Raw genomic sequence first — 23,087 nt, forward strand, 5'->3', positions numbered from 1 at the left:
GCCACATTCTTGGTGATCTGACCTGGAAAAAAAAGTCTAATGATTTGAAACGATTCTTTCCTGTACAAGAACAGGCTGTACAAAGGGCCTGCCATTGTTTGTGCTGGAGCTGTGATGTGGGTGGTATGTAAAATGCATTAAATCCTACCTGTGCATAGAGCAAAGGATAGTCTTTCTGGCTCCAAACTGCAGTAAGAAGCATTTAAAGTATGTATTTGTATCTGAACTCCAGCATAGGCAAAAATGTAACAGACCGCAAGGACCAGATCCTCCTGTTCCCTAGGCACCTAAGTGTGATCTATCACCACCCGGCTGAAAAAGCAATGTATGCGAACACGGGGTGGCCCCTTCTCCTGCTGACTGCATTGTGGGACTTAACAAGCCATCATCTTCACTGTTAGGTTATCAAAGGAGGTGTGCCACTATTTTTTTTTTAAGGCTTAAGCAGGGTGGAACAGGGCTCCCACAGGTGCCTTTCAGATTGGCTCCAAATTTGCACCAGTGCTATCAGTCCAGTATTCTGATCCTATTTCTGTTCATGCTTACAACTAAGGATGTGGCTGCCTGCAGATGCTCAGAGAAATTAATATGAACAAAACTTGAATGTGGGTTAGTTAAGGCACATTAAGCCCCATGTGGACCTGTTCATTTAACACTGAAGTAGCTTTGTTCTGTTTCAGTCCTCATTCACTTCCCAAATACATTAAGGTAAGCTGAATTTGGAAGGAGAGTGTCTGCATTGGAGCCTAATGTATGTTAATTAAGCCACTCTAAATTCTCACTTTGAATCCACTTGAATTAACTTTCCTGCATGACTCTGCAGCCAAGCAAAAAGTCCTGTTACAGGCAACTCTTGCTTCTATTTTGAATAAATCCCATTTAAAATGTTACCTTGCCCATATAAATCTGGGTTCTACCAAGTGATCTAGTGGCATTTAGGTCCTGGACTCCCTTTCCTTTTGTAGCTACATGGAGGGGACAGTCTTTAAGGTCAAAGAGTAATTTCAGAGGCCGCCTGTTTTGGCCTCTACCCCAGAAGGTGCAAGCAGGCAGGCATCTGTTGCCTTTTCTGTGGCAGCAAACCCCAGCTTGAACCATGAGTCCCTGGTTATATATAGCATTATCTCTTGGATCCCAGCTTTTGTTTACAAACACTGCTGCTTTCCTGGGAAGGAGAGGCTCCCATGTAATCTCATTACTTGCATCAAGTTAATCGCTGTTGTGGTTAGACAGCATTACCATTGTCTCCGTTAAATAAAACATCTCTTACAGGTGAAGGTCTCCATAGTAATTAAGTGAACCCAGAGAGAGCAGGAAACAGGCGCACTATATTTCATGGAGAGTCTGTAGTAGCTAATAATAACTATTATCTTAAACCGGCTGAAACTTTCAAGAATATTTTATTTTAGCCAAATAGGCTACTTTATATAAATAATAGCATAAATAGGTAAGTGCGGACCTGCTGTGCTGTTTCTATAACAAAGGGGTCTCATGCGTAGAGGCTCCTAACAAATTTGGATATAATTTCTGATGTGCTTTGGGGGACAGCAAAATGCGTTTCTGGACAATAACGCTTACACAGAGAAATTCTAAATAGTAAGTGCAGAACGCGTGTGTCCCCTTCCTGCCTCTTCCCATGGAGCTGGCTCACTTTTTGGTCCCAGTCTTGAGTGGAGACTTAACAAAATCCTTGTACATAGAGTAGATGACACCTAGCAAAAAAAAAAAAAGCAGATGCTTTTGTTGCCTACTGGCATCTTCACTATGGAACACAGTTCAGTGATTCATCGTTAGGCAAATAGTTTTGCTGCCTTTTTTTTTTTTTTTTAATTATGTTCTGTCTCCTAACCTCAGCAGAGGGTAAAATTATTTAGTGGCAAAAAAAAAAAAGAATGTCTTCCTTAACTGTTTCTTCACACCACTTAGTCATGAACCCGATGTTCACAACTAGACATAAAAAGAGGAGGTTATTGGACCCTTTTGATGTGGCTGCATCATGAATCGGTGGCTAGGGGTGATAGCTGTTAATTCTGGAATGGCAAAACACCTATTGCTGAGGGCAACAAGTTACACAACTAAGTTCCTAATAGGCATGGGAGACAACCCCATTCTATCTCCCAACCCCTTTCTAGCCTTCCCTTGAGGTCCCGCTCTAGCAGTGATATCTTAATAAAGGCCACTGGACAAACTAGATACCATCTTACCCAATGTTATTGCTCCAACGACAAACCCTTGTGCTGCAACTCTCATGTGAATGAGATGGACAGACATTTTCTGGTCTCCTCTGTGTCTGAGCTTGTACATACCATACCCCATAACAGCAAGGAAGCCTGCCACCCCTGTAACATTCAGGAGAAAGGGAAAATACAGTGCATGCTTCCAATGAGAAAAGATAACTGGCTTCAAGTCCAGGTTCTTCTAAAGATCTGATTCGTTAGAGAAATGGTTTTCAACCTTTTTGGACTCAAGGTCCAAAATGTCTGCTTGGAAAATGTCAGCTCTGAGTTTTACCTTGTTTTTTGATTACAGAAAAATTAATAGAGTTCTTCTGTTGCAAAAACACTGAATTCCTGTGTAAAATCTCTGGGTTTATCTTATGTTTGCAAACCTAACAGTGATAACATGGCACAGCACCCTTCAAAGGATCTCAAGGCACCCTAAGGTACTGTGGCAGCAGTGGCGAATCACTGTTCTAGAGCAAGATGTTCCAAGCAGTGCCTCAGGTGAGGAATTGGGGTGTTAGTGTAAGAGTTTGCGGACCTTACCCTGCCTGCATTAAAAAAACTGGGTTTACCTAACACCAAAATAGCCACATTGTTTGAACAGACTCAACTACCCTTCTGGACCAGAAAATGGCTGCTCCATTTCCTCCATCCCATCCAGGGTAATCAGAATTACTCCCCTTCTGAAGCAGTGAGGTAAGTGTCATTCAGACATTTAATTTGATCTCTGCAATGTTTGCTTGTGCAGGTAAGTCAGGCCTGGTTTGTGGCTTTTCTGCACTCTTGTTGTTTGATGCATCAATTTAATTTAACTAATTCTTTTATCTTTTAACTGCAACTACCTTTGCACGTTCCAAAAAAGCAAGCTGTTGTCCTTGCAAGCTGCTTAATTGACACCAGTGCATACAGATTAGCTTGTGTTCATTAGCCTGGTATGTACAAGGTCTAGAAAAGCTTCTGTTCTGCCATTGATCTGGTGCAGCTAAGTATTAGTGGAAAATTAATGAAGTTTGATGGTTGAATTTTGGCCAGGTTTCTGCTTGACTCTTGAGGTCTGCACAATTCCTGCCTAGATTCCTGTTCCTCTGAAATATATTGAATGTAAATAAAGATTGGACTCTGGGGTACGTACACCTCAGTTTCTGAATCTGATGGAGGAACCCTATTGAGAAGATCCTAGGGAAGCTAGAGAAGCTACAGTTACAGCAGATGCCTCTTAAATGACGGAGTTGTAACAGGTTTCTACCAAATGGGGAACTAAGCATCAGCCACCTGTGCAACAGAGCTACTCTAAATAGGAGTGGGATAGCACAACAGTACTGCGGCATCGCTGTTGGAAGGACGGGAAAGAAAAAAACCTGTTATTTCAACAGAATCAATCTTCCTGTTGTGTGTTCAGCATGTGTAACTATAGCCTCTTTTGGGAAGAAAATCCATTCAGAACTAGCACACTTATCAGTTTCGAAAGGCGGCCGGATTCTACTCACCGATGGGCACAAAGGGCGTTTCCCTGGATTTTCTGGCCAATTTCGATGCTTGAGTGTCCTCTTCCACTGCAGACCAGTGATTGTCAGAAGACATTGTTCACGTCTGCGAACAAGAGGAAAGAGCTGACCACCCAGACCCAAAAATACCAGTATGTTCCCCTCTTTCTCCATTTCTCAGGGTTTTTCTGCTCAGGGATCTATGACCTATTAAAAGAAACTGTCAGTGCAAGAGCAGCTAAGTTGATCAAGGTTGCATGTAAGCAGACCCCTCTTCAAAAGCTGGTATTTCACTGGACCAGCAGTGGCTGAGTTTCATTTGGAATTGTGGAGCCCTCTTCAGGCTCTGTTTTGGCATTACAATGGGACCGTGCACAGTTGTTCTCGATGCCTGCTCAGCTCTTCAAACAAGGACTTGGGAAGACTTGCTCAGAAATGGAGCTTCTTATTCTTATCTGCAGAATAAGGGGAGACTCCATTTACAAACAGGTGTTTTCAGAGATGTACCCAAGAACTGGCCCATCTAGCAAAGGCAAGAATACGAGTGTGATGGGCTAGCTGGCAGTGACCTGGCCCAGGGGTTTTGAAAGGGCAAAAGATGACTGGAGGACTTGGGATTTCCTTTCTGCACCAATCAGGCCCTAGAGACTCACCCTGATTGGCCCCTTGGGTCACCTGGAGGGGGATAAAAGGGGCAGCATGGGCTGACTCAGGGAAGAGAGGAGCGAGGGACAGCAAGGAAAGAGCTGAGCCAGCAGGGCAAGAGCAGCGCCCCAGAAAAGCCTGAAAGAGCAGGACCTGCAGGCAGCAGCAGGTGTGGCCGGCAAGAGAGGCTCCTCACTGGGCTCCAGGATCCCCTGGGAGAGGCTGCAGCCAGCAGGAGAGGCTCCCCAGCTCCAGCAAGGATCTGAGCAGTGACCTGAGAGGTTCCCAGCTCTGCTTCCAGCTCCTCCAATCAGAGGCCAGGCAGCTTGACGTGAGGCCGGGGCTCTGGGAAGGTCAAGACCCCTAGCAGACAAGAGTAGTGCTGCCAGCGGTGGCTGTGTGGCAGCATTCCTGCCTCCCACGTGGGCGATCTGGGTTCAAGTTCCAGCTGCGGTGACTTGGGGTGAGTGAGCTAACAAGAAGCAAATCTTCTTGCAGTGGAAAGGGACCGTTGTGTTTGCCCCCTTTCGCCCCTTCCAGGTAGCAAGGCCCTATATTTCCTTGACATTTTGTGCCTTTTTTATATTTCACCAACCCGTGTTGTTTGTTCTGCTGTTCGTGTTTTATATTTTGTTAACCCTGTTTTTTTGTCAGTGATTGTAAGTGTCTAACCTTTGTTGAATCCTGTCCCCATGGGGCATTGTAGTGTCCACTATACCCTCTGATTTATGCCCGTTAATGTTCCCAGTATTAAAAGGTATATGGTTAAGTCCCCATTGGTGGTCTGGCTCTGCTCTATAGGGGGAGGAGAGTCCCTACACCTCCCATAGCGCTTGTGCACCTGCTTTGATCCTTTCAATTGGACAGGGGGTACCTCTTGGAGTACCACCTGGGTTACATGAGTTATTGGCACAATGCTGCCCTAGCCTGATGCTTTCCTCTGATTCCAATTCTTGAAAGGGAAAAATGCGAAGGAGTCTTTAGAGAACGTGATGGATTGCTAGGAACAGAGTTAGCTGGGTTTGTGCCATCTGCGAAACCAGGTACCTACCTGGAGACAGAGTGATCTCATTGGCCGTGTCCAGACAAGTGTGGATGTCTGTTTTCCTGGGGACAAGAAGCAGTGGCACACCTGGTGTCACTGCTAGCTGTCCCCAGGGAATGCCTGTGCCACATGCACTCTGGTAACACATGCAGCAGGTAACCCCGGGTGGGATAGGGGAGGCTGGGGCCAGCCCTGGGGGCCTTACCTGGGGGCCTCCTGGGGTTGCAGCAGTGGCAATCCTACCGCTGGGAGCCTAGCTGGCAGCTGCAGCATGGCTCCAGTTGACCAGGCTCCGGTTTTGAGTGGCACACACTGCCACTGCATGTGCCCCTCCACTTTTTTTTTTTTGCATGGTTTTTTTGACCCCTGAATATCTAAGGTTCAACCCTCGCTCCCCCTGTGGTGCTGCCTTGCAGACATGTCTGCAGCGCCACATACTGCACGGTCTCGCTCATCTGGACACAGCCATTGTATTTGCTTAAATTTCTGAACTGACCATCAAAAAAGAAGGTAACAAAATACATAATTAAATTTTATATTTTTGTTCCATCTCCCTGTGCCTCTTACCCAAGTTCATGTCGGTTTCCTGCACCAGTGAAAACAGTTACTACAATGGAAGATAACAACTGAGTTTTGATCCAGAGTCCTATTTTAAAAAGACACTTAACCTAGGTACCACTGACGAGATTTAGACCCTTATAGTTCTTCCTATTTACCTGCACGCTTTAAAAAAAAAAAAGTTTCCTGTTCATAACTTTATTTATATTCCACAGTGTCCTGAGGAATCTTGGAGCCCTGTTAGAAATATAAAACCTGAATCCTTATACACCGACCAAAGAAAATCATCAGTATTACCTTTTGCTGCTGAAGTATCAACCGTCCTTCTAATCTCAGCTGTATGAGTTATCTTGTGCAGGCTGAAGCTGCTGCCAGAAATAAGAGATGAACATGGTTATGTCACCTCTGTGATCTGCATATTATTCAATGTCATTTTCATTATGTTTTTCTTCAGGTCGTATCAGCTGCTTCATCTCATAATGGCTTTATCCCCTGATAACACGTAAATACACACATTACAGAGACTGTTCTGCTCTAGCCAGAGGCCATTAACGAATAATTTCAGCTGGCTGTGGGGCTCTGCCTTCAATGGGAGAATTTTGAATTATTTCATGCAGGGATAGTAACGGAAAACAGATGCTTTACTTTAAAAAAAGCTCCTCATTTAAATAAGGGTATGGTATAAGGAGAAATCCCTGTTACATGTAGCATGGCTGTGATTTTGTCAGCAAAGGACACAACAAGAAATAGCCTATTTTACACCGTTGCATCTCTTCAAAGATTTTTTTTTTTGGTTAGGAGTTGTTTTTTTGAGGTGGGGATGTTTGAACTGGTCCTTAAACAACTAGGAACAATAAAAGATTGTGCATTCAGCAAAGGAAGGAAAAATTGGTTAGAATAACTTTCAGATTCATGAATTTATCCCCCTTTTTTGTTTTTTCCTACTAAAATATTCAGACAGCCATGCAGCCTTGTCAAAGATGATAGGGTAGGACAGACGTAGCTTATTATTCATGGCAGCATCGTGTTCAGCAACGTTTTTGTCTTCGTAAGGCACAATCTGAAGACAACAGAGATGCCAAGTGTGTAAAGGGCAGAATGTGGCTTGTCTAGGAACGGAGGGGCTGAGAAATACTGTAGCTCTGGCTGGGGCCTTGCACCCTGCTTTGAGTTTGAGAGACTGGGTGGGGACTTCGCTTATTTTTTTTTAAAATTTAAACACACATATAGGCAGTCCTCAATTTATGACGTTTTGAGTTAAAACATTTTGCACTTACAAGGTTTATAAACTGACACCGTTTCAACTTTCTGACCTCAGTTTCGACTTTACAATGCTTTATCCCACGCCACGCCACGCCACACCAGCGAACAAGTTCTCTGCATTGCCCGTCTCGCTGGAGAACATCCGTCCAAACTTCCTTGGCCACTTTCTTTAAGAAAGCAGACAAAACTGTAGAAAAAACCTGCAGCCAGGACTCCTGAGAAGACTCCAGTCAAGAGCCCTTCAAAAAGTCCAACCAAGAGCCCTTCAAAAAGTCCAGCGAAGTCACCTCAAAGTCCTTCCAAACCAATATGATTGCTATTTACAAAATACACAGTTGTAACTATATTACTCATCTATAATTGATTGAGTACAAAATTTGGGGTTATTTTTGGTGAAAATAGGGTACCGGGCCTCAGTTCAGGAACAAATCCCCCATTTATAGCATTGTTTCCTATGGGAAAATCGGTTCCAAGTGACATTTCGAATTAAGACACAGTTTTCAGGAGTCAATTGTCCCAAGTCTGAGGACTGCCCATACAATGGGGGTTTAACATTTCCAGCAACAGCACAAACGGATTAGCAGAGACAGCACAGCGTCTGCTATGGGGCCGAGCGTGAGTGGCGAGGTCCTGGAGGCCGCGGGATGTACTCGCGCCCCCTGCTACCGCGCTCGGCCTTCGCCGCGCACCTCGAGCTGCCGTGGCGCTTGCCGCAGCCGGCCCAAAGCAGCGGGGCACGGAGGACGCGGCAGGCGGCGAGAGGGGTCTCCTGGGCGTCCAACAGCACATCCTCCCCTCCACGTTTTGGGGATCTCTAGGGCTGCTGGTGGGCACCCAGGACCAGAGGCGCAAGGGCAGGGCCCTGCCAGCCGCTCCCCCCGGCCCTGTCCTGGTCCTGCAGGGGCGAACCCACAGCCGGCCCCCGGGCCTCAGCTCAGAGCAGCCGTGTCCACCTGGTCGTGGCTGCCAGGAGACGCCAGGCAATGGTCCTTGATGCCCCCCGGCACCCCCCAACCCAACCCAGCCCAACCCAACCCAACCCTGACCCCATCTCCTGCCCCACCCCCTGCTCACCCCCAGTCCCTGCGCCCTCCCTCCTCCCCGCCTGCCCCCTACCCCAGCCCCCGCCCTCTCCCGGGGCCGCTGCCCCTGCCCCGCCCCACGCCCCACCCCTTCTCGAACGTCACAAAGCGGCGGCCAATGGGAGAGGAGGCGGTGGCTAGTCAGGGCTGGCGGGAGAGACCCGCACGTTGGGCCGCGGCGGCGAGAGGCGGGAAATGTGGAGCCGCCCCCCCCCCCCCCCCGTGCGCCTCTGTGGGGGAGGGGACAGCCCCCCCCGAGAGTCACTGTCCTCCTTCCCCACCACATGTCCAAGCCCTCCACCCACCTCGCCCATGCCCAGGGCTCGCCCCTCACACCCACGCTTGCCCCCCCAGTCCCTGCACTCCTCCTCCCCGTAGGAAGTAAAGTGGGGTTTGGGCGTTGCCGTGGCTTTTGTGGCACCCGTGCCACGGGCTGACGGGCTCTCCGCTCCTTCGCGCGTGACCGTGGCCGTCCTTCGTCAAAGGGAGAGCAGCTCCGCGGCGGGGCCGTGTCTGGAGACGGTAAGGGGCTTCCAGCGCTTGGTGTCTGGGGGGCGGGGGGAAGGGTCGCCGTGTCGCGGGTGCCTGCAGCCCTGTGGGATGGGGAGGGGGGCAGAAAAGCTGAGGGCCGATGGGACTGAGCGGGGAAAACGAGGCGGTGCGGCCTGTTAGCCGCAAAATTTACCAGCAAGGAGCTGGAAAGCTCCTTCCTTTGGACAGCAGCAGTGGGTCGCAGATGCTCCCACCTTTCCGTACTGGTGGCTTCTCCCCTCCTGTTCGTAACCCAGCATCATCCCTGTGGCCGCTGAAGTGGCGATTGCTGATGTGGCGAGAGAAGACAAGCCCGCTCTCCAGGCAGGTTGAAGCCTCTTTAATGCAACCTGTTTATCTTGTTATGTTGGTCATGTTTTCCTCCTCCTGGCGCGGTCAGACCAGCTCTTGCCTCTCTGGTACCTTTACGTGCTTCTCTGGCATCCGGTTCCCTCTTTGGTCTCCGGCCCCATCATCTGGGTTCGCTTCTGCTCTGAGCATTTCTGCGCCAGGGAAGGTTTCTGGTCCTGCTAGCAGCTCCTTTCCTCCTCCCTCCTGCATGCAGCGAGGCTGGCTCCTCCTCCTTGTTTACAGCTGCTAGACAGGTATTCGGGCTTTAGCAGAAGCAAAGAAAAGCCAGGACCATGTGACTTGCCAGCTCTCCACAGACTAGCAGCACTGACGTGCTCCATTTTCTTTAACTTCTTCCGTTTCAGCATCGTGCTTCACAGTAAACATTGCGCTGCGGAGCCTGGAGGTGTGCAGGAGGCAAGCTGATTTAGTTTTAATTGTGCAACCACCTCTGCTTGGCTGTGTATAGTTTTCGCCTGCTCTTCGGTCTCCCCAGTGATGCCTACTGTTATTAAGGATGAATCTGGAGGATATCCCTGGCTGTTAGGGACACCCCCCTCCTTCCCCCCCAGCAGGACACATGGCAATAGCCGAAGGAAGCTCCCTCATGTTGTGCCGCTTCAGTGGAGACTGGATGCCAGAAGGTGCTGAAAAAAGGTTGAGCATAATAATAAACAGAGCCAAATTCACTGAATGAAGACATTTCCGTGAGCGGTAACCCAAGGAACGCTCGCTCACTGGTCACAGATATGCATGAGTCAAACGCGCAGAAGCTGTCAAGCATCCCCTGCCATCCAAACACTGATTTTGTGTAAGCTTATTTAAATACCATCAAGGGGAAAACGTGCCCTGCAACAAAAGGCAAGGTAGAGTTGCACCTTACAGAATAACTGAATCGGAGATGCCTAAACTTCCACGAGGAGCAGCTCACTTCATCCCATTTTCCACGGAAGGGTTTGTCTGACGCATCCGTAGCTCGGCTCTCTTCACCCCTCCAAGCCCAACACAGAATGCCAAGTAGAGAACCACATTTTCTAATGAGATGATTGCAGGGAGGAAGAGGTTGTCCAGAAGGGGGAGCAGCTGCCACAGAGTAAAGCCAGAAGCCTGCAAATAAGAGAATCCTCACCTCAGACTAATGAAATATTTATTCAGTGCCTGGGAACCATATGCTCTCACAACTTCATCCTCTGAAAGTCGAGGAATTTGGTAGCACAGATGCTGAGAGGAGCTCTCCTTGTTGTTATGACTTCCTAGAAAGTACTCCGTGGAGTAGCTGAACACCTGCTGCTGCGCTGCCACATGCTGTGATTTCAGCTGCTCTTCCCAGCTCGCCATTGGGAACCTTTCCACCAGGATAAGCGTGGGTGCGACAGGAAATGGAGATGGTGATTATTCAGTAGGTGTCATTCATCCTTCTAAGTAAGTATGGATCCAGTGTCTTGGTATAATGCTTGTGGGCAGTGAGAAGCTGGGTGTGCTACCTTTTTGGATTTGAAGAAGATTTACTGATTGTTTGCAGTCATTAAAAACCCTTTAGCCTCATTCTTATGTTTCAGAGCAGGGTATCGATGTATCCTGGTGTCTTTCCTAATTTCCAAGGTAGAAAATGATTTGCCTCCTTAAGTGGCTGCTGCAATTTAGATGAAAGGTATTAGAACTGCTTCCACAGTATGCCGATTTTAAAGGCATTGGAAACAGAAAGTGCTGCTCAGCTGTGTGGCTTTTCTTTCAATCCAGGACATGCTGCACTTGGATTCACTGGGATGTATTTGAACATGAGACGATCAAACATACCAGGTGGGTGGGACTTTGATGCTTTCTCCTGGGAACTAAAGACACCCAGGAAAGACTGCATGATTCTGAGACACAGACTGTTTTTTTTATGATCACCGCTGGAAATTTTTGGTCAGTATCAAAAGAGGAGAGTTGTCATTATTTGAGAGAAAAAAATAGCCAAGACCTGCCAGTCAGATCGAGGTGGAGTGGAAGTTTTTTGGGTATCTCAGGTTTAGTGACTAGTGTCCGGCAGGTGGCACTGCATTCCCAAAGAGACTTGGAGAAAAAATGGAGTGTCAGTCTCATCTGTTTACCCACTGTGGCTTTCTCGGTGGCATTTTATGTAATTCTCATGACATCAAAACAAACCGTTTGAGGAGCAGAGAAGAGGAATAGCCCTGGATTCTGAGGCTGTAATCTAGGGAGCAAGTATCTAAAAGGTTCCTGAAACCAGGCATCAGGGATTAAAAAGCTCCTTTTGCATGGGAAATGCAAACCTATCTCAGTGCAATCTAGCTTCTAAAGCTCTGTCCGTGGATCCAAAAGAAAATAATCCGTAATTCTGGTTGTAGAGGAGACTAATGCCCCTTTCCCCCCCACACCCCAAGCAGCTCCAAGAGATGACAAGGACATAGATTCCCGATCCAATCCAAAACCTTCCAGGAAATGAAGTGGAAATACAATAGGGCTGAATTGGTGGCACAATCACTCCTGGACTCTTGTCCTTATTACAACACCACCAGATTTATTTGCTGTTGTTGGCAGTGTCTGTCTAAGAGAGGCCCACTGTGGGAAGGGTTGACATGTTGCAAAGCGGGAGAAAAATGGGCTCGGAGAGCTTTGCTGAGTTTGCCCAAACTTCATCTGGCCGTTCCAAATCCATGCGGCCAAGCCAAGGCTTTGCTGAGCTCTGAAGCAGCAACAGTAAAGAATGATAAACCTAAGAAGAGGCAGGTTTGAGAAACCTTGCTGCCATACTCAGCCCATTATTTGCACCTTATTGTGAAACCCAGTTGTATTTGAGTATAAGACAGGCATGTAAACTAGAAAGGAGAGCAAAAAGGAAATGGAAATTCACTTAATATTTAAGAATTGCAATAGCTCCTAGGGGTACAATTGGGATAAAAGCTTCATGTGCTAGGCATTGTATTGACACACAAGGCCACCCAAAAGATTTGCATTGGAAGAAAACAAGCCAACTGTGAAGGGCAGGAACAGGAAGAAACAGTTTAATGCAGGGGTCGGCAGCGTTTTTGGGCTGAGCGCCGAAAACACCCACAACCTCAACTTTGTAAGGTGTTCTCATGCCAGGGCAGATGGCAGGGAAGCTGCAAGGGGCCTGATCCTTGTTGTGGCAATGGAGTCCCAGCCCCTTCCCTGCTGTCCGCCCCGAAGCGCGTGTGCCAAGCAAAATGCTTCACATGCCATGCTGTGGCACCCGTGCCGGGGGTTGCCTAGTATCTGATTCCGCCTTACAACTACTGACTGTGCTGTCAGCAGCATTTACTTTAAAGAAGTAAAAGTACAGAAATGTCCGAACTTCTCACAGGTATTGTCTAGCAGCATTCTAGCCAAGTCGGCATATGGTCCCTACGATTACCAGAGTATCTGAGTACCTGTTTGATGTGCATGCAATTCTTTTGGTGGAAAGAAGCAAAATCTTCAGTGATTATTTTCAGGTACAGTGCTGTGATTCCAGCATGCATCAGGCCTAAATAAAAAAGGGTGTGTGCCCCAGAAAATGTAAGCTACATCCAAGCAAAAGACCAGTGTGTACACCCATCCCTGTCACCCCTTCTCAACTGCCTTTATATGCAGCCACACAGTAACAACTCTGTGAACTTATATAATTTGGAAGAGACCTGTGCAATGCACTGTTACAATTCCAAATTCCCAAGAGCTGTTACAAACAGAGATAAATTGCATTACAAATAGCAACTTGATGCTGCCCATTTCAGGATGGCCATGTCAACTGGGCAGCTCCATGTGATATTCTTTCTAAACCTAGTGCACTGGGGAAAAAAAATGCTGAATGAAAAATGAACTCAGTTTTCCAAGTGGAGGGACAGGAGGGGAAAACTTAATTTGGTCAAGAAAATGTGACGTGCAGTATCCCAGTTTGCTAATGTATTTAAAAAAAGGGAAGGGGGAAAGACACCTGATAAGCATAAACAATGCTGATGACTGCATGGCCCCATCATATACATGTCAGTTCTCCTGAATTCTGTAATGTGTGCTTAATCAAATTTTTAGGTCCAAATATGGAAATGGAGAAGTTTGTTGCTGTCTGTCATAAGTTTCTAATGTTGTTTATTCACCAAGCTAAGCAGGTTCACTAGAAATGCTGTTGCAATTGCCTTAGTGACATCTCTTTAGCTGGGCAAAGTGAAATCAGCTGTAGTTCACAGCCAATGCCTGTCATTGCTATTCAAAACTTCCTGCAGGGCAGCTGTGCCTCCTTTCTTCCCAGAAAGCAGTCCCTCCCTGTTCATTCCTGCCCACCTGCTGCACGCATTCAAACGCAGATTCTGGCAACACGCATGCACATGCCCTGGATCACATATAGCCACACAATGGCATCACTTCCCTTACACATACATATCCACCATGCTCTGCCTGGACGCACACAGATTCGCACTGCTTTTCCCCATATACTTGCACGCTGTCAACCTCTCCTGCTTTCTTTTACTCGCCTCCTTCCTCATCAGCCTTTCTGGTGCAACTCACTTGATTTAGTGGAATCTCATCGGCGAGGAATTCGGGGCACAAAGCATTATGTGGTTGCCTTCACCAGAGAGGGATTCGTCACACATGATTTTTAAATCCACTAGTGCTGGGTCAGTCCTCACTGTGCTGCTGCCTTGAGCAGTTTTTCTTTGGGAACCGGGCTTATAAACCACGAGTGCGCAGTCCTTGCAAGCCGACAGTTGTGGCTAGCACCTGTAAACAACCAAGCTCCCGCGTTTACAACCCACAGCAGCTCTTGCATGCAGGTGGATGAGGTAGTTGCTTAGGAGTAGCAAAATATTTGGAGACTTGTTTCTTGCACTGGGTTGTAACCTTCAGTTTGCATATGGCAAACCAGCAGAACCAGCCAAATCTCTCCTGAGATCTAGCACCATTCATAGCACACAGAAGCTTTCCAAAGAATCAGTTCGTAGGCGTATGTTTAGAATGAGAAAGTTTAAATGGATGTAAAATCAGATGCTCCCATTCTCCGTCAACATCACTTCTCTCCCAGAATGTATCTCCACGCTCTTGCAAATGGCTCCTGTCTGTCTACGATCCACCAGATCTCTTAACAAAACTCCGTGTTGGCAGCAAGCTCATAGTGGTACAGGACTAGGCTTTTCTTTCCAACCCACAGGACATTTACAGTGAATCCTTTTGTTTAGAGTGGCATATTCTCTGTGGCAAATGTGTGCACTGTCCTGTGCCGCATATGTAGCTTTTTCTATACAATACTGAAACTTATAGTACAGATTGAGGCCTCGAGTAAGCAGGTACAATTACAACAAAGCCAAAGGAGAAGTGTCTTACTACAGGCTGGAACCTAACCTGGAGTTTTATGTCTCCCACTTCAATGATAATCTAGCAGAGAGAGAAGAACTAATTGAGGGAAAGGATGTTATATCCCATATTTCGGAGCACTCTGAACCTTTATATCTGAAAAAGGACTGTTGTAAATGCATAAAATACTATTTCTTGGTGTGCTTTTTAAGCTTGCTGATTTTCCCCTCCCCTCCTAGTCTACCATGTTCTCTGAAGCCCTGGCAGGTACCTGGAGCCCTGCTGCTTCATTATTAGTGTTGCATACAATCATTTATTGTATCAAGCTTCTTCCTTGTGATGGTTTTAATTCAGTACAATTACAGCAATGCATTCTCCTTATATTTATAAGAGGATGATTTCAACATCGGCATTCAGTCCCTATTTGTATAAAAGGAGTGATATATATGCATAAAATTTTAAAAAAATAAGCCTTGGGGAAAAATGCTGTAGATTTTCTCTGCAACTATTAAGTGGTTGATCCTTCTCAGTATTTGGCTTGGTCCTATTTAAAGAAATAGCAGTTGATTGTCATTTTGTTGTGGCAACCTGGCAGCGTCTGGAGTCTATTCTGAAATGCACGTGGTAACTGGAGAGAGAGTTCCCAGCTTTCTATGAAGGCCTCTTGCTGAGTCCTCACCCACAAGTCAGCAAGGGGGGGACTTTTAGGATGGATGTATGCATGTCCCACAGAAAGAGGGGGATCATCCTGCCCAGCAAGATAGGACACAGGAGCTTACCCCCAGTTTCTGTAGCATTCCCAAGAGCCTGTAAGGTAAACTCCTTCTTCTAGGATGGCAACTTTCCTTGGCCTTACACTGCACTTCTGCAGCCAACAACTTCCCAGCTCTTCTGTCCATAGCGAGCTCCTGTTCTTCCTCCAATGTGTCACCATCTGCAGAAGATGGTTTAATGGTCTAAAGATCAGGTTGGATGACTGGCAAGACTGACTCGCCCCTTCATGCTTTCAGGATAGATGAGCTGATGCACTTCTCTGCATGTGGCTCGTCAAAATCAAGGCTATGCCTGGTCTGGGTTGACCTTAAGTTTCTGTGACGCTCTTCCTGTGGCTACGATTTTCTTCCTCCTTGGTACTGGCATACAGTGCGTTCACTGGTTATCTTCGCTTGCCACAGAAGCAGCTGCATTTGCCCTTAGGTAGTGTGTGCTGCACTCTAGGATACGTTTATTTTTTTTACGTGACTTTCCATCAGACATTGCATATCACTGACTTATTCTCATGTATTCAGATTGTCTTAAGGGAACCTCTCCTCGTCAAGACCTGACATCCAGGTTGAGGCCTTGGTTTTGAAATGGCCCAACCGGAATCCTTCTGGAAAAAGAAACCCTGTGCCTTTAAATCCCTGGCAATGGAGAAAAACAAGCTGTGATTTATATAAGCTGGGTAATCATGTGATTTGCTGGAAAGCTCTCCTTCTGCCCCCTCCCCTTGCTGCTTCCCTTCCCCACACTGGCCTCCAACTGGCATGCAGCGCAGTTCCAAGAAAGAGGCACCAGCGTTGGGGCCTGAGCAAGGGGCGGAAAGAGGTGTATGTGTGTGTGTAGGGGGGATTCATTGAGAAACAGAGAAAGCAAAACAGAAAGGAGGCGGAAAAGAAGGAGGCGGGAAAAGGGGGAGAGGGGCCTCCTGCATTGTTTTCATTTCTGCAATTCTTCGCCCTCCCTAGCACAGGGGCTATCACAAAAGCCGGTTCGCTGCCTCTCAGGCCCTGACCACTGCGCCAAGCCCAGTTCACAGACTGATCCCACTGCAGGTTATTTCTCTTCACGCTAGCGGGGATGAACAAAAGACGGCTCGCACTAGTACAGGGTTCTGGGAGCATCCCATTCCTGTACAATGCGAGAGCATCTCGGTTGCGGGGCTGAAGGAAGGAGAGACATCTTCATCTCTTCTACGTGCCAGCGTGCAAAGAGCCCATATTTGTTCTTCGGTGTATTTTATTCGTTAAGGCCCAGAGACGTTTTCTGCATTGATTAAAGGCTAAAGAAAACAAACTCAGCCCCAATTCCATGTGATGCAGGGTAGGAAGCGACAGTAGGTGATGCTACTTAAAAAACCCAACTGAATTGGCCATTTCTGGAGCAGGAAAAAGGAAAAATCATTCTCTTTTGTGATTAGCAAAAAGGATTTCACTCTAGTAGTGAATTGAGTAGTATGGCCTTCTAGAAGAGAGCCAAGAACAATAGAAACTCATATTTCCTGAAGCCAGAAGCCGAAGCATACATTTCTTTAAAATAGGGAGGAGGGAGTTAGAGAGAGACAACGCCTTTTTCCTTGTTTTTACTAAAGCTGTTTTTGGTAGGCAGAGGAAAGTCCAAATGTTCCCTGCAACATTTCAGCTCATCTCAAGGATACTTTAGGGCTTCCTGGGGTTTTTTTTTTTTGTTTGCTTGTTTGTTTTTTAAACAACTCTCAGGATGTGTTTGGGAAGGAGACTGAGGGACATGGCAATGACATGGAGAACGTGACCGCAGGCAACATGCTGTCAGAAGGTGTTTTTATAGCATGAAAGTGTCTCACAACCTCATGCCTTGTTTTCCATTGGAAGCAGAATCTTAAATGGGATAAGGATATATCTGAAATTCACAGACGTGTCATCACATTTGCAAGTGTCCTGTTGGTTTAGCCTCAAGAAGCGAGGTACCCGCACAGTTATTCCGCGTTGTAGCATGCACGGCTCATTGCGTGGAAGAAGTGCTGCTGATTTCTTGGAGGAACTCAAGTTTTCTTTTTTTAGGGAGGGAGGAAGTGGCTTGTTCCCCTTGATTTATTTCCTTAAAGCGTGTTGGAAAGAAAGAGAGTATGACGGAATTCCTAAATGCAGGAGAACAACTTCTGATCGCCTATCAAAGCCTCCTTCCTCCCAGATGTCTTTCATGATTCCCACCTACTTCAGTGTGTTGCTTCCAGCCCCTCTAGTCCCCCTTGCCACTCCAGCCCCAAGAGCAGCATCGTTATAGAGTTCTGCCCGCTCCCACTCCAAGGCCTGTTCTTCATTCAGTTTGGAGTTTGCAAATGTTTGTTGTGTTCAGCCAAAAGCTGTGCTGCCAGTTTGATTTGTCCTGCCAGAATCTTCATTCCTCAAACTGTCCTTATTTTTTTTAGGTGTCAAAGCAAGCTCAATCACGGGCCCAGAGTGGGGGAATTAAAATACAGCAGACGGTAAGAAAGAAGCACCCTATCTCAGTAAAAACAACATAGGGGAGCCTGAGTCGGGGGCCAGAGCAGCTTCCCTTGTCTCTTTTCACCCGTGGATTGAGAGAGCATCATCCAGAGTTAACCCTCAGTCACCTCAATTTGCCCCTTTCAGTAATGCCCCCCTTTTTTCCTCCCCCCTTCCCTACCCTTTGTGTTGTAATCATCACTTTCTATTTAGAAGCTCTGCTTTCTGCACTCCCTTCCCTGCATCGGATGAAGTAGGCCCTCTGCTTATGAAAGCTTACGCTATGCATCTCTGATTTAGTTTATAATGTGCAAATATATCCTGCTTTCTGCCTCAATTTGAAAATCAGCAGTAAGAGCACAGAGGTAAGGCAAGCTGTGAGCAGACTGGTTACTCTTCTACGACTGGTTGAAATAAAAATCTCCTGTCAAGGGGTGGTCCCTGTAGAAATTTTCATGCAGATGATTCCTTCCTTGGTCTGTCCCCAAGGATTGTTACACTTAAGGGTCTTTCTTCACCCGTACTTGACTTCAAAGACATCTTCAACAGCCAAGAGCATGAGGCCACCTTAACCTGTGGGTTGTGGACACTTGAGAAAGAGTCCAGGGTTTCAGGCAGTTCAGTAATGGGAAGAAGAGAGCAGTGAAGGCACTGGTTATCAGACGTCACATTTCTCTACTGATATTGGGCACCCCCATATATGCTGCTGTCACTTTGTCCAATCATCCATCTCACTGGCGGTTTGTCAGAGCCTGAGGACCACACCTAACTGGCTAAAGAAGGAGACTGCTGAAAAACAGACCCAGTTAGGAATGTAGGAAAAGGTTGTAATATTGATTCAGATCATTGCTCCACCCTGTCTGCTTGCCTGCCTCTGCCAGTGGGCTGTACCTGATGTTTCTGAGGGCCACAGTCCTTTCATAAAGTACCTTTATTATTAGTGCAGTATTAGAGGCAAGAGAAGCAATATTGCTTCCCCCACCTTCCCTCCCCCTTCCCTCCCCAGTTCTCTTGCTGCTGCTGTTACTGCACATTGAATGTATTCTCTGCAACTGGGAAATGTTTCCTTTTTCCACAAGATGTTTCACCCAGAATGCACTCCAGCTCTGCAAGAGGTTTCTAGCGAAACAATGAACACATTAAGACAGGGCTGACAGTAAATGACAGTGGGGCGTTCTGTCAAAATACCACTCCAAGAGAAACGGGGCAGTGGCCAAGAGGTTCTGAGCTCCGTGGCAGAAAACACTGGAGCCATAAGCAATCTTGCCAGTCAGCTTCACACATGGAGCGCAGTTCTGCCTCCTTCCATCCCTCCTATATATTCAGTTTCTATTATCCTCGATTCTTTAGCTTTGATTTTCTTCTTGACCCATAGCCAGTGGCGAGAGAGGCAAGAAGTTAGGTAAGAGTGAGTGACTGACAGGAACAAACAAGCTGCTTATACTGGCAAGACGCTTTAGCAGGGGACCCTCCTGGGTGGCTAAGATCATAACTGGGATGAGTTTGGAGGTCTCAGTGGAATTCCTAGATGCGAGTCAGAAACCTGCACAAAAAGCACAGCTGACAATCTTGGGGGTTCTGTCAGTTTCCTAAAAATATAAGGAAATAATGACTTGGCTCTTTGCTTCCTAAATCCTTTTAGGCTGGAATCCACAGCATATTTCGCTCCAAGTAAAACACCCCTAATTCCAACATTTTACATAACAAAAAAGCACGCTGAGCTGGAAGCTCTCCCCAGTGCATCAAGTGAGACATGACATGGAAGGAAAATGTGAAGTAAAAATCGCGCAGGATTTTTGTGGAGCATTTGCACCTGTCACGTTCTGACTCTGCATTATGAGCGTGCGCTCTGGTTTTTCAATGTATACAATTGTTGCTGTAAGTTTGGAGGATGATTTGAGGACTTCTTGGAAAATGTGATGCAACGCTTAAGTTTTTCTCTCCACTGAAGTAGTTTAGTTTTTTCATCCACAGGAAAAGCAAATCTGCAGAAATATTGTCATTGTGACAGTTTGCTGGTTCCATGATTCTGGGAGAGGAAACCAAAAGCTACCCAGGGAGAGGCAGGTTTAAGCCTCTTGCATTTGTCTGTTTAACCGTTCCTTCAGGTGTGCAACCATCCTCCAACACCCATACTAAAGTAGAGAAGAGAGACTAAGAAGTGCTATCCTTAACAAAATACCTTTGTTTGGGGAGGAAGGCATGCTGAGCTTTTTCATGTTGCTCAAAGGGGATCCACATTTCTGCATTCTTTGCTGTGAATTTGCTCTGGGTATCAGGGGGAGCAGTCAAAGTCTGAGTAACCAGGGATCACCAACAAGCGAAACATCAATATTTAAGTAAAGCAGAGAGATTCTATAGATTGTAAACCTAGCACAGAGACCCCTTACGTGAATATGCACTCACACAGCATTTAATACCAAGTGCCCTGTATCTCTGAAGAAAAACCGGCTTTGCAATTTTTACAGTTCCACTTTGGTTTTAGTTACTTTCCACCGCCACCCCCAGTTCAACTCCACATCCCTCCTGGAGAGTGGGCAGACAAACCCTGTTTATCCATGTTGGGAACAAGCTATTTCTTGGAGGCATGGAGTTGCTAGTGGTAAAGGTTATTTAACCACAGTGCTTTCTACAATTTCTCCTCCTTGTTTTTTCCCTTTTGGTCTGTAACAGTAAAACGTGTGGCGAGTCCAGACTTTCAAGAGATGAAACTAAACATCTGACTCCCTTGTAGCAAGAGGGGCCCTCAAGAGGTAGAGCTCCTCGGCACTCAGCACAGAGAGCTCCTCTGTCATTCCCAGGGGAACACTCTTGTTTCACAGCAACCCCTGAAGAATTTCCAAGGCTTTTAACTAGAGAGTCCTGAGTCTAATATCCGCCAGTCTCCTCGGCTGCCCCGAGAAAGCCTCTCATTATTGGTGTTTGGTGACTGCAAATGCATCTCCCCTCCCCCATGCCCAAATGTTCCTTTCTGGATAAGCGATGAGAAGAGACCAAGTCACTGGTAAAACCTAGACTTTGCACAGACCCCACCATTCAGCATATATTATTTCACTTCCACCGCCGTCCTTGAGGTATGGAGTAGCTGAGATCTCCTGGGTCTATTTCCACCTTCTGTTTCTCTGATTCAGTCGGTTTGATTTCAGCTTTAAGCGGGCAGTAAGGTTTAACTCATTGTAATGTCCATTTTCCCTAGTGCCAATTTCAACATAAACTTTGCCCAGCTACTGCCCCAAGCGGTGCAGGCTCCATGGTTCCCCTGCAGGGCAATGCTCTGACCTAAGTTATCTGTACATTCCTGAGCAGTAGAAAGGCAAAGTCTGACGTACAGCTTTGGCAGCTTTCCCTTGCTGTCCAGCCTGTCCCAAATACAGCCACTGAAATGACCTTCCTCCCCCATTAATCTGACTTTGTCACCCTCTCATTGTCGGGGACATTGAATCCAGTTCAGCTTTCATGATTCCGATCTGGGAGCAGTTCTTCAAATGCCCTAGGTGTGTCACGACAGAGTCAGGGCCCTTTATCATCTCTGTACCTCCTAGACTGCGAGCTGTTCAGGACGGCGACCGTTATATTGCTTTCTCATGCAATTCCCAGCATAGCTGAGATATAACTCATAACAATCAAATGCCGGTAGACAAGAATTACCATCGTCCCTACTTCCCAACCCAGAGCTGTTGAAAAATTTGCCAAATCAGACCTGTAACATGTAGAACACTTTATAAGTTAAACAAGACTCTGCTCTCTTCCTTAGCACTTTCCCTTTGTGGGGAGGTATTATTTTACCTCTCTCAGTGCCTGATCACAGCACCATTACTATAGAATTTGTACTTGGCTTGGGAAAGCTAATCAATCTTTGCTGCTCAGAGTGGCCAACAGCTTTTTTCCCCATCCTTTCTTTTCCCTCTTGGCTCCCATTCTAAAGTAGACTTGCTTTGATAGATGAATTATTAATTCTTTTATGGCTACAAAGAAGTCGTTATTTATATGACAAGGTCTGACTTGTTTTTTAGAGAAAAAACAGCCATAACAATTATGCATATGTAAATAAATGAATAAACTGATTCTCAAACAGATTCTGTTAAAGGCAATTGCCTTCCATCTGTCTGGAGAGGAAATATTTCCAGTTAAAAGAAATAGAGCATTCTGTCTAAGGCAAACACTGTTGACAAGATGGTAACTTTTGTTGGTGATGTAATTAATATTAATGAGCCATTGTCCTTTAGCTTTTCCAAAATTATATAGAAATGCAAAGCATAGTAAGAATGAATAAGCTATAAGCTGGGTGCATAAAATAGCAAAGCTGTAAGGCTGCTCAGGCCCTAGCATTCCCTGAATCTGTCCTAACTTCGGTATGGGATGATTGAGAAACAAAGTGTTCCTCAGATATTTAACACCTGAATCACACCCCCAGTCATGTCCTGCCTACCTGAGCTGCCTTTTGCATTCCTGCAGGTCCCTCCCCTTCATACCCAGTGCAATCCTGTGCAGGGGAGCATGGGGAGTGCTTCCTGCACTTGAGGACACCCCCAGACAGCCAGTCAAACTGCATGGTTGGTCCAGTTCTGCTGACCCATGCCAGCACTCCCTGCGTGTTTTCCCATAAGCTGCAGGGGTAATGGAGGCCAAACACATACAAAGCACTTTGCGTGAAAGAGGCAGTGCAAGTTTTGCCTTTGATTCCTCCTGAGTTTGGCAGCTTGCCCTGCATTTCCCAATTACACGTACAGTCGTTTAATGAAGCCCTTTTGTATTGCAGAAGTGCAGTGGGGTGGGAAAGGGGAGGGATGGAGGGAAGGGCCTCATTGTCTTTTGAAGGATTAAGTAAAGAAATATTTAAGGGCATTGAGTTTGCTTTGTGTGGTTTCCTTTGCTCCAGTGGTAGAAAACACAGATGTCAGTGCTGTGCATGACACAGATAGTCCGAGTGTGTCTCTGATGTAATCGGGCTGAATAAACAGCCCTGTTTTTCCTGTTACACCAGGGTGTTTTCTGTCCTCAACATTTTCATATGTTTATGGAGCTGAGTCTAATCTCATAGACTATTTCTGGATCATCAGAAGAAATGCTGATTTCAATACAGATGAGTTGACAGGCACACCATGCCATGCTCAGTTCAAAGGGTAGATTTAGGTAAATGTTAATGAAACTCAGGACCCAGAGATGTTTCTTGGCTTGGAGGACAAGTCTGTTTCATGGCACTGCTTTGCTCTCTCCAGGACTCTCAACAGCACTCTCTGTATTACATTGGGGTAATCTGTATTATCATCCCTTGTATTGGGACTTTTGCAAGGGGATAGCTGAGGGAATGAGCAAGTGTAGCATTAAAAGGGCATTATCACTAAAAACTTGAAAAACCACCCTGGATAATTTTACTAGGACAGGAATTTTCC

General features: G+C 46.4%; 2 protein-coding genes and 1 long non-coding RNA gene across 8 annotated transcripts in view; 2 read left to right on the forward strand and 1 right to left on the reverse strand.

Moving 5' to 3' along the window:
- Nucleotides 1-6,184, forward strand: part of SLC11A2 (solute carrier family 11 member 2) — a 35,016-nt gene extending 28,832 nt beyond the window's left edge. The window contains exons 18-20 of one of the 4 annotated variants that reach the window (XR_016442863.1): nucleotides 2,616-2,723; nucleotides 2,827-2,918; nucleotides 6,170-6,184. The gene's annotated coding sequence lies outside the window, so the exon portion shown is untranslated. Of the gene's footprint in view, nucleotides 1-2,615; nucleotides 3,726-6,169 lie in introns of those variants that run through there. The other 3 variants (XR_016442862.1, XR_016442861.1, XM_090050671.1) reach the window with 3 other exon arrangements.
- On the reverse strand, nucleotides 99-8,208 carry HIGD1C (HIG1 hypoxia inducible domain family member 1C). 3 transcript variants are annotated; one of them, XM_090050684.1, is made up of 5 exons: nucleotides 7,268-8,208; nucleotides 6,252-6,319; nucleotides 3,710-3,812; nucleotides 2,205-2,339; nucleotides 99-1,712 (listed from the first exon to the last, which is right to left on the reverse strand). In XM_090050684.1, exons 3-5 carry the CDS (start codon nucleotides 3,801-3,803, stop codon nucleotides 1,648-1,650), a joined length of 294 nt encoding a protein of 97 aa, XP_089906810.1. In that variant the 5' UTR covers nucleotides 3,804-3,812; nucleotides 6,252-6,319; nucleotides 7,268-8,208; the 3' UTR covers nucleotides 99-1,647. The 3 variants fall into 3 exon arrangements, with proteins under 3 accessions (XP_089906810.1, XP_089906809.1, XP_089906808.1); XM_090050683.1 differs by having other exon boundaries at nucleotides 6,252-6,322; XM_090050682.1 differs by having other exon boundaries at nucleotides 6,252-6,322; nucleotides 7,232-8,208.
- A 304-nt stretch (nucleotides 8,209-8,512) lies between these two features.
- LOC149860932 (uncharacterized) lies at nucleotides 8,513-22,524 on the forward strand. Its single transcript, XR_016443277.1, has 4 exons — nucleotides 8,513-8,821; nucleotides 9,547-10,603; nucleotides 17,637-17,693; nucleotides 19,337-22,524. It is a non-coding gene; the product is annotated as an uncharacterized LOC149860932 (long non-coding RNA).
- The last annotated feature ends 563 nt before the right edge of the window (nucleotides 22,525-23,087 follow it).

This window comes from Crocodylus siamensis, chromosome 6 (genome assembly GCF_052110815.1).
Source record: "Crocodylus siamensis isolate JL-2025a chromosome 6, ASM5211081v1, whole genome shotgun sequence".
Taxonomy (NCBI): domain Eukaryota; kingdom Metazoa; phylum Chordata; order Crocodylia; family Crocodylidae; genus Crocodylus; species Crocodylus siamensis.

Coding starts and splice junctions, on each gene's coding strand:
- HIGD1C (XM_090050684.1), bottom strand. CDS start 3,803: ATGTCTTCTGACAATCACTGGTCTGCAGTGGAAGAGGACACTCAAGCA. Junction 2,340..3,709: donor AACGCCCTTTGTGCCCATCG/GTGAGTAGAATC, acceptor TGAATGTTACAG/GGGTGGCAGGCTTCCTTGCT. Junction 1,713..2,204: donor CGTTGGAGCAATAACATTGG/GTAAGATGGTAT, acceptor TTTTTTTGCTAG/GTGTCATCTACTCTATGTAC.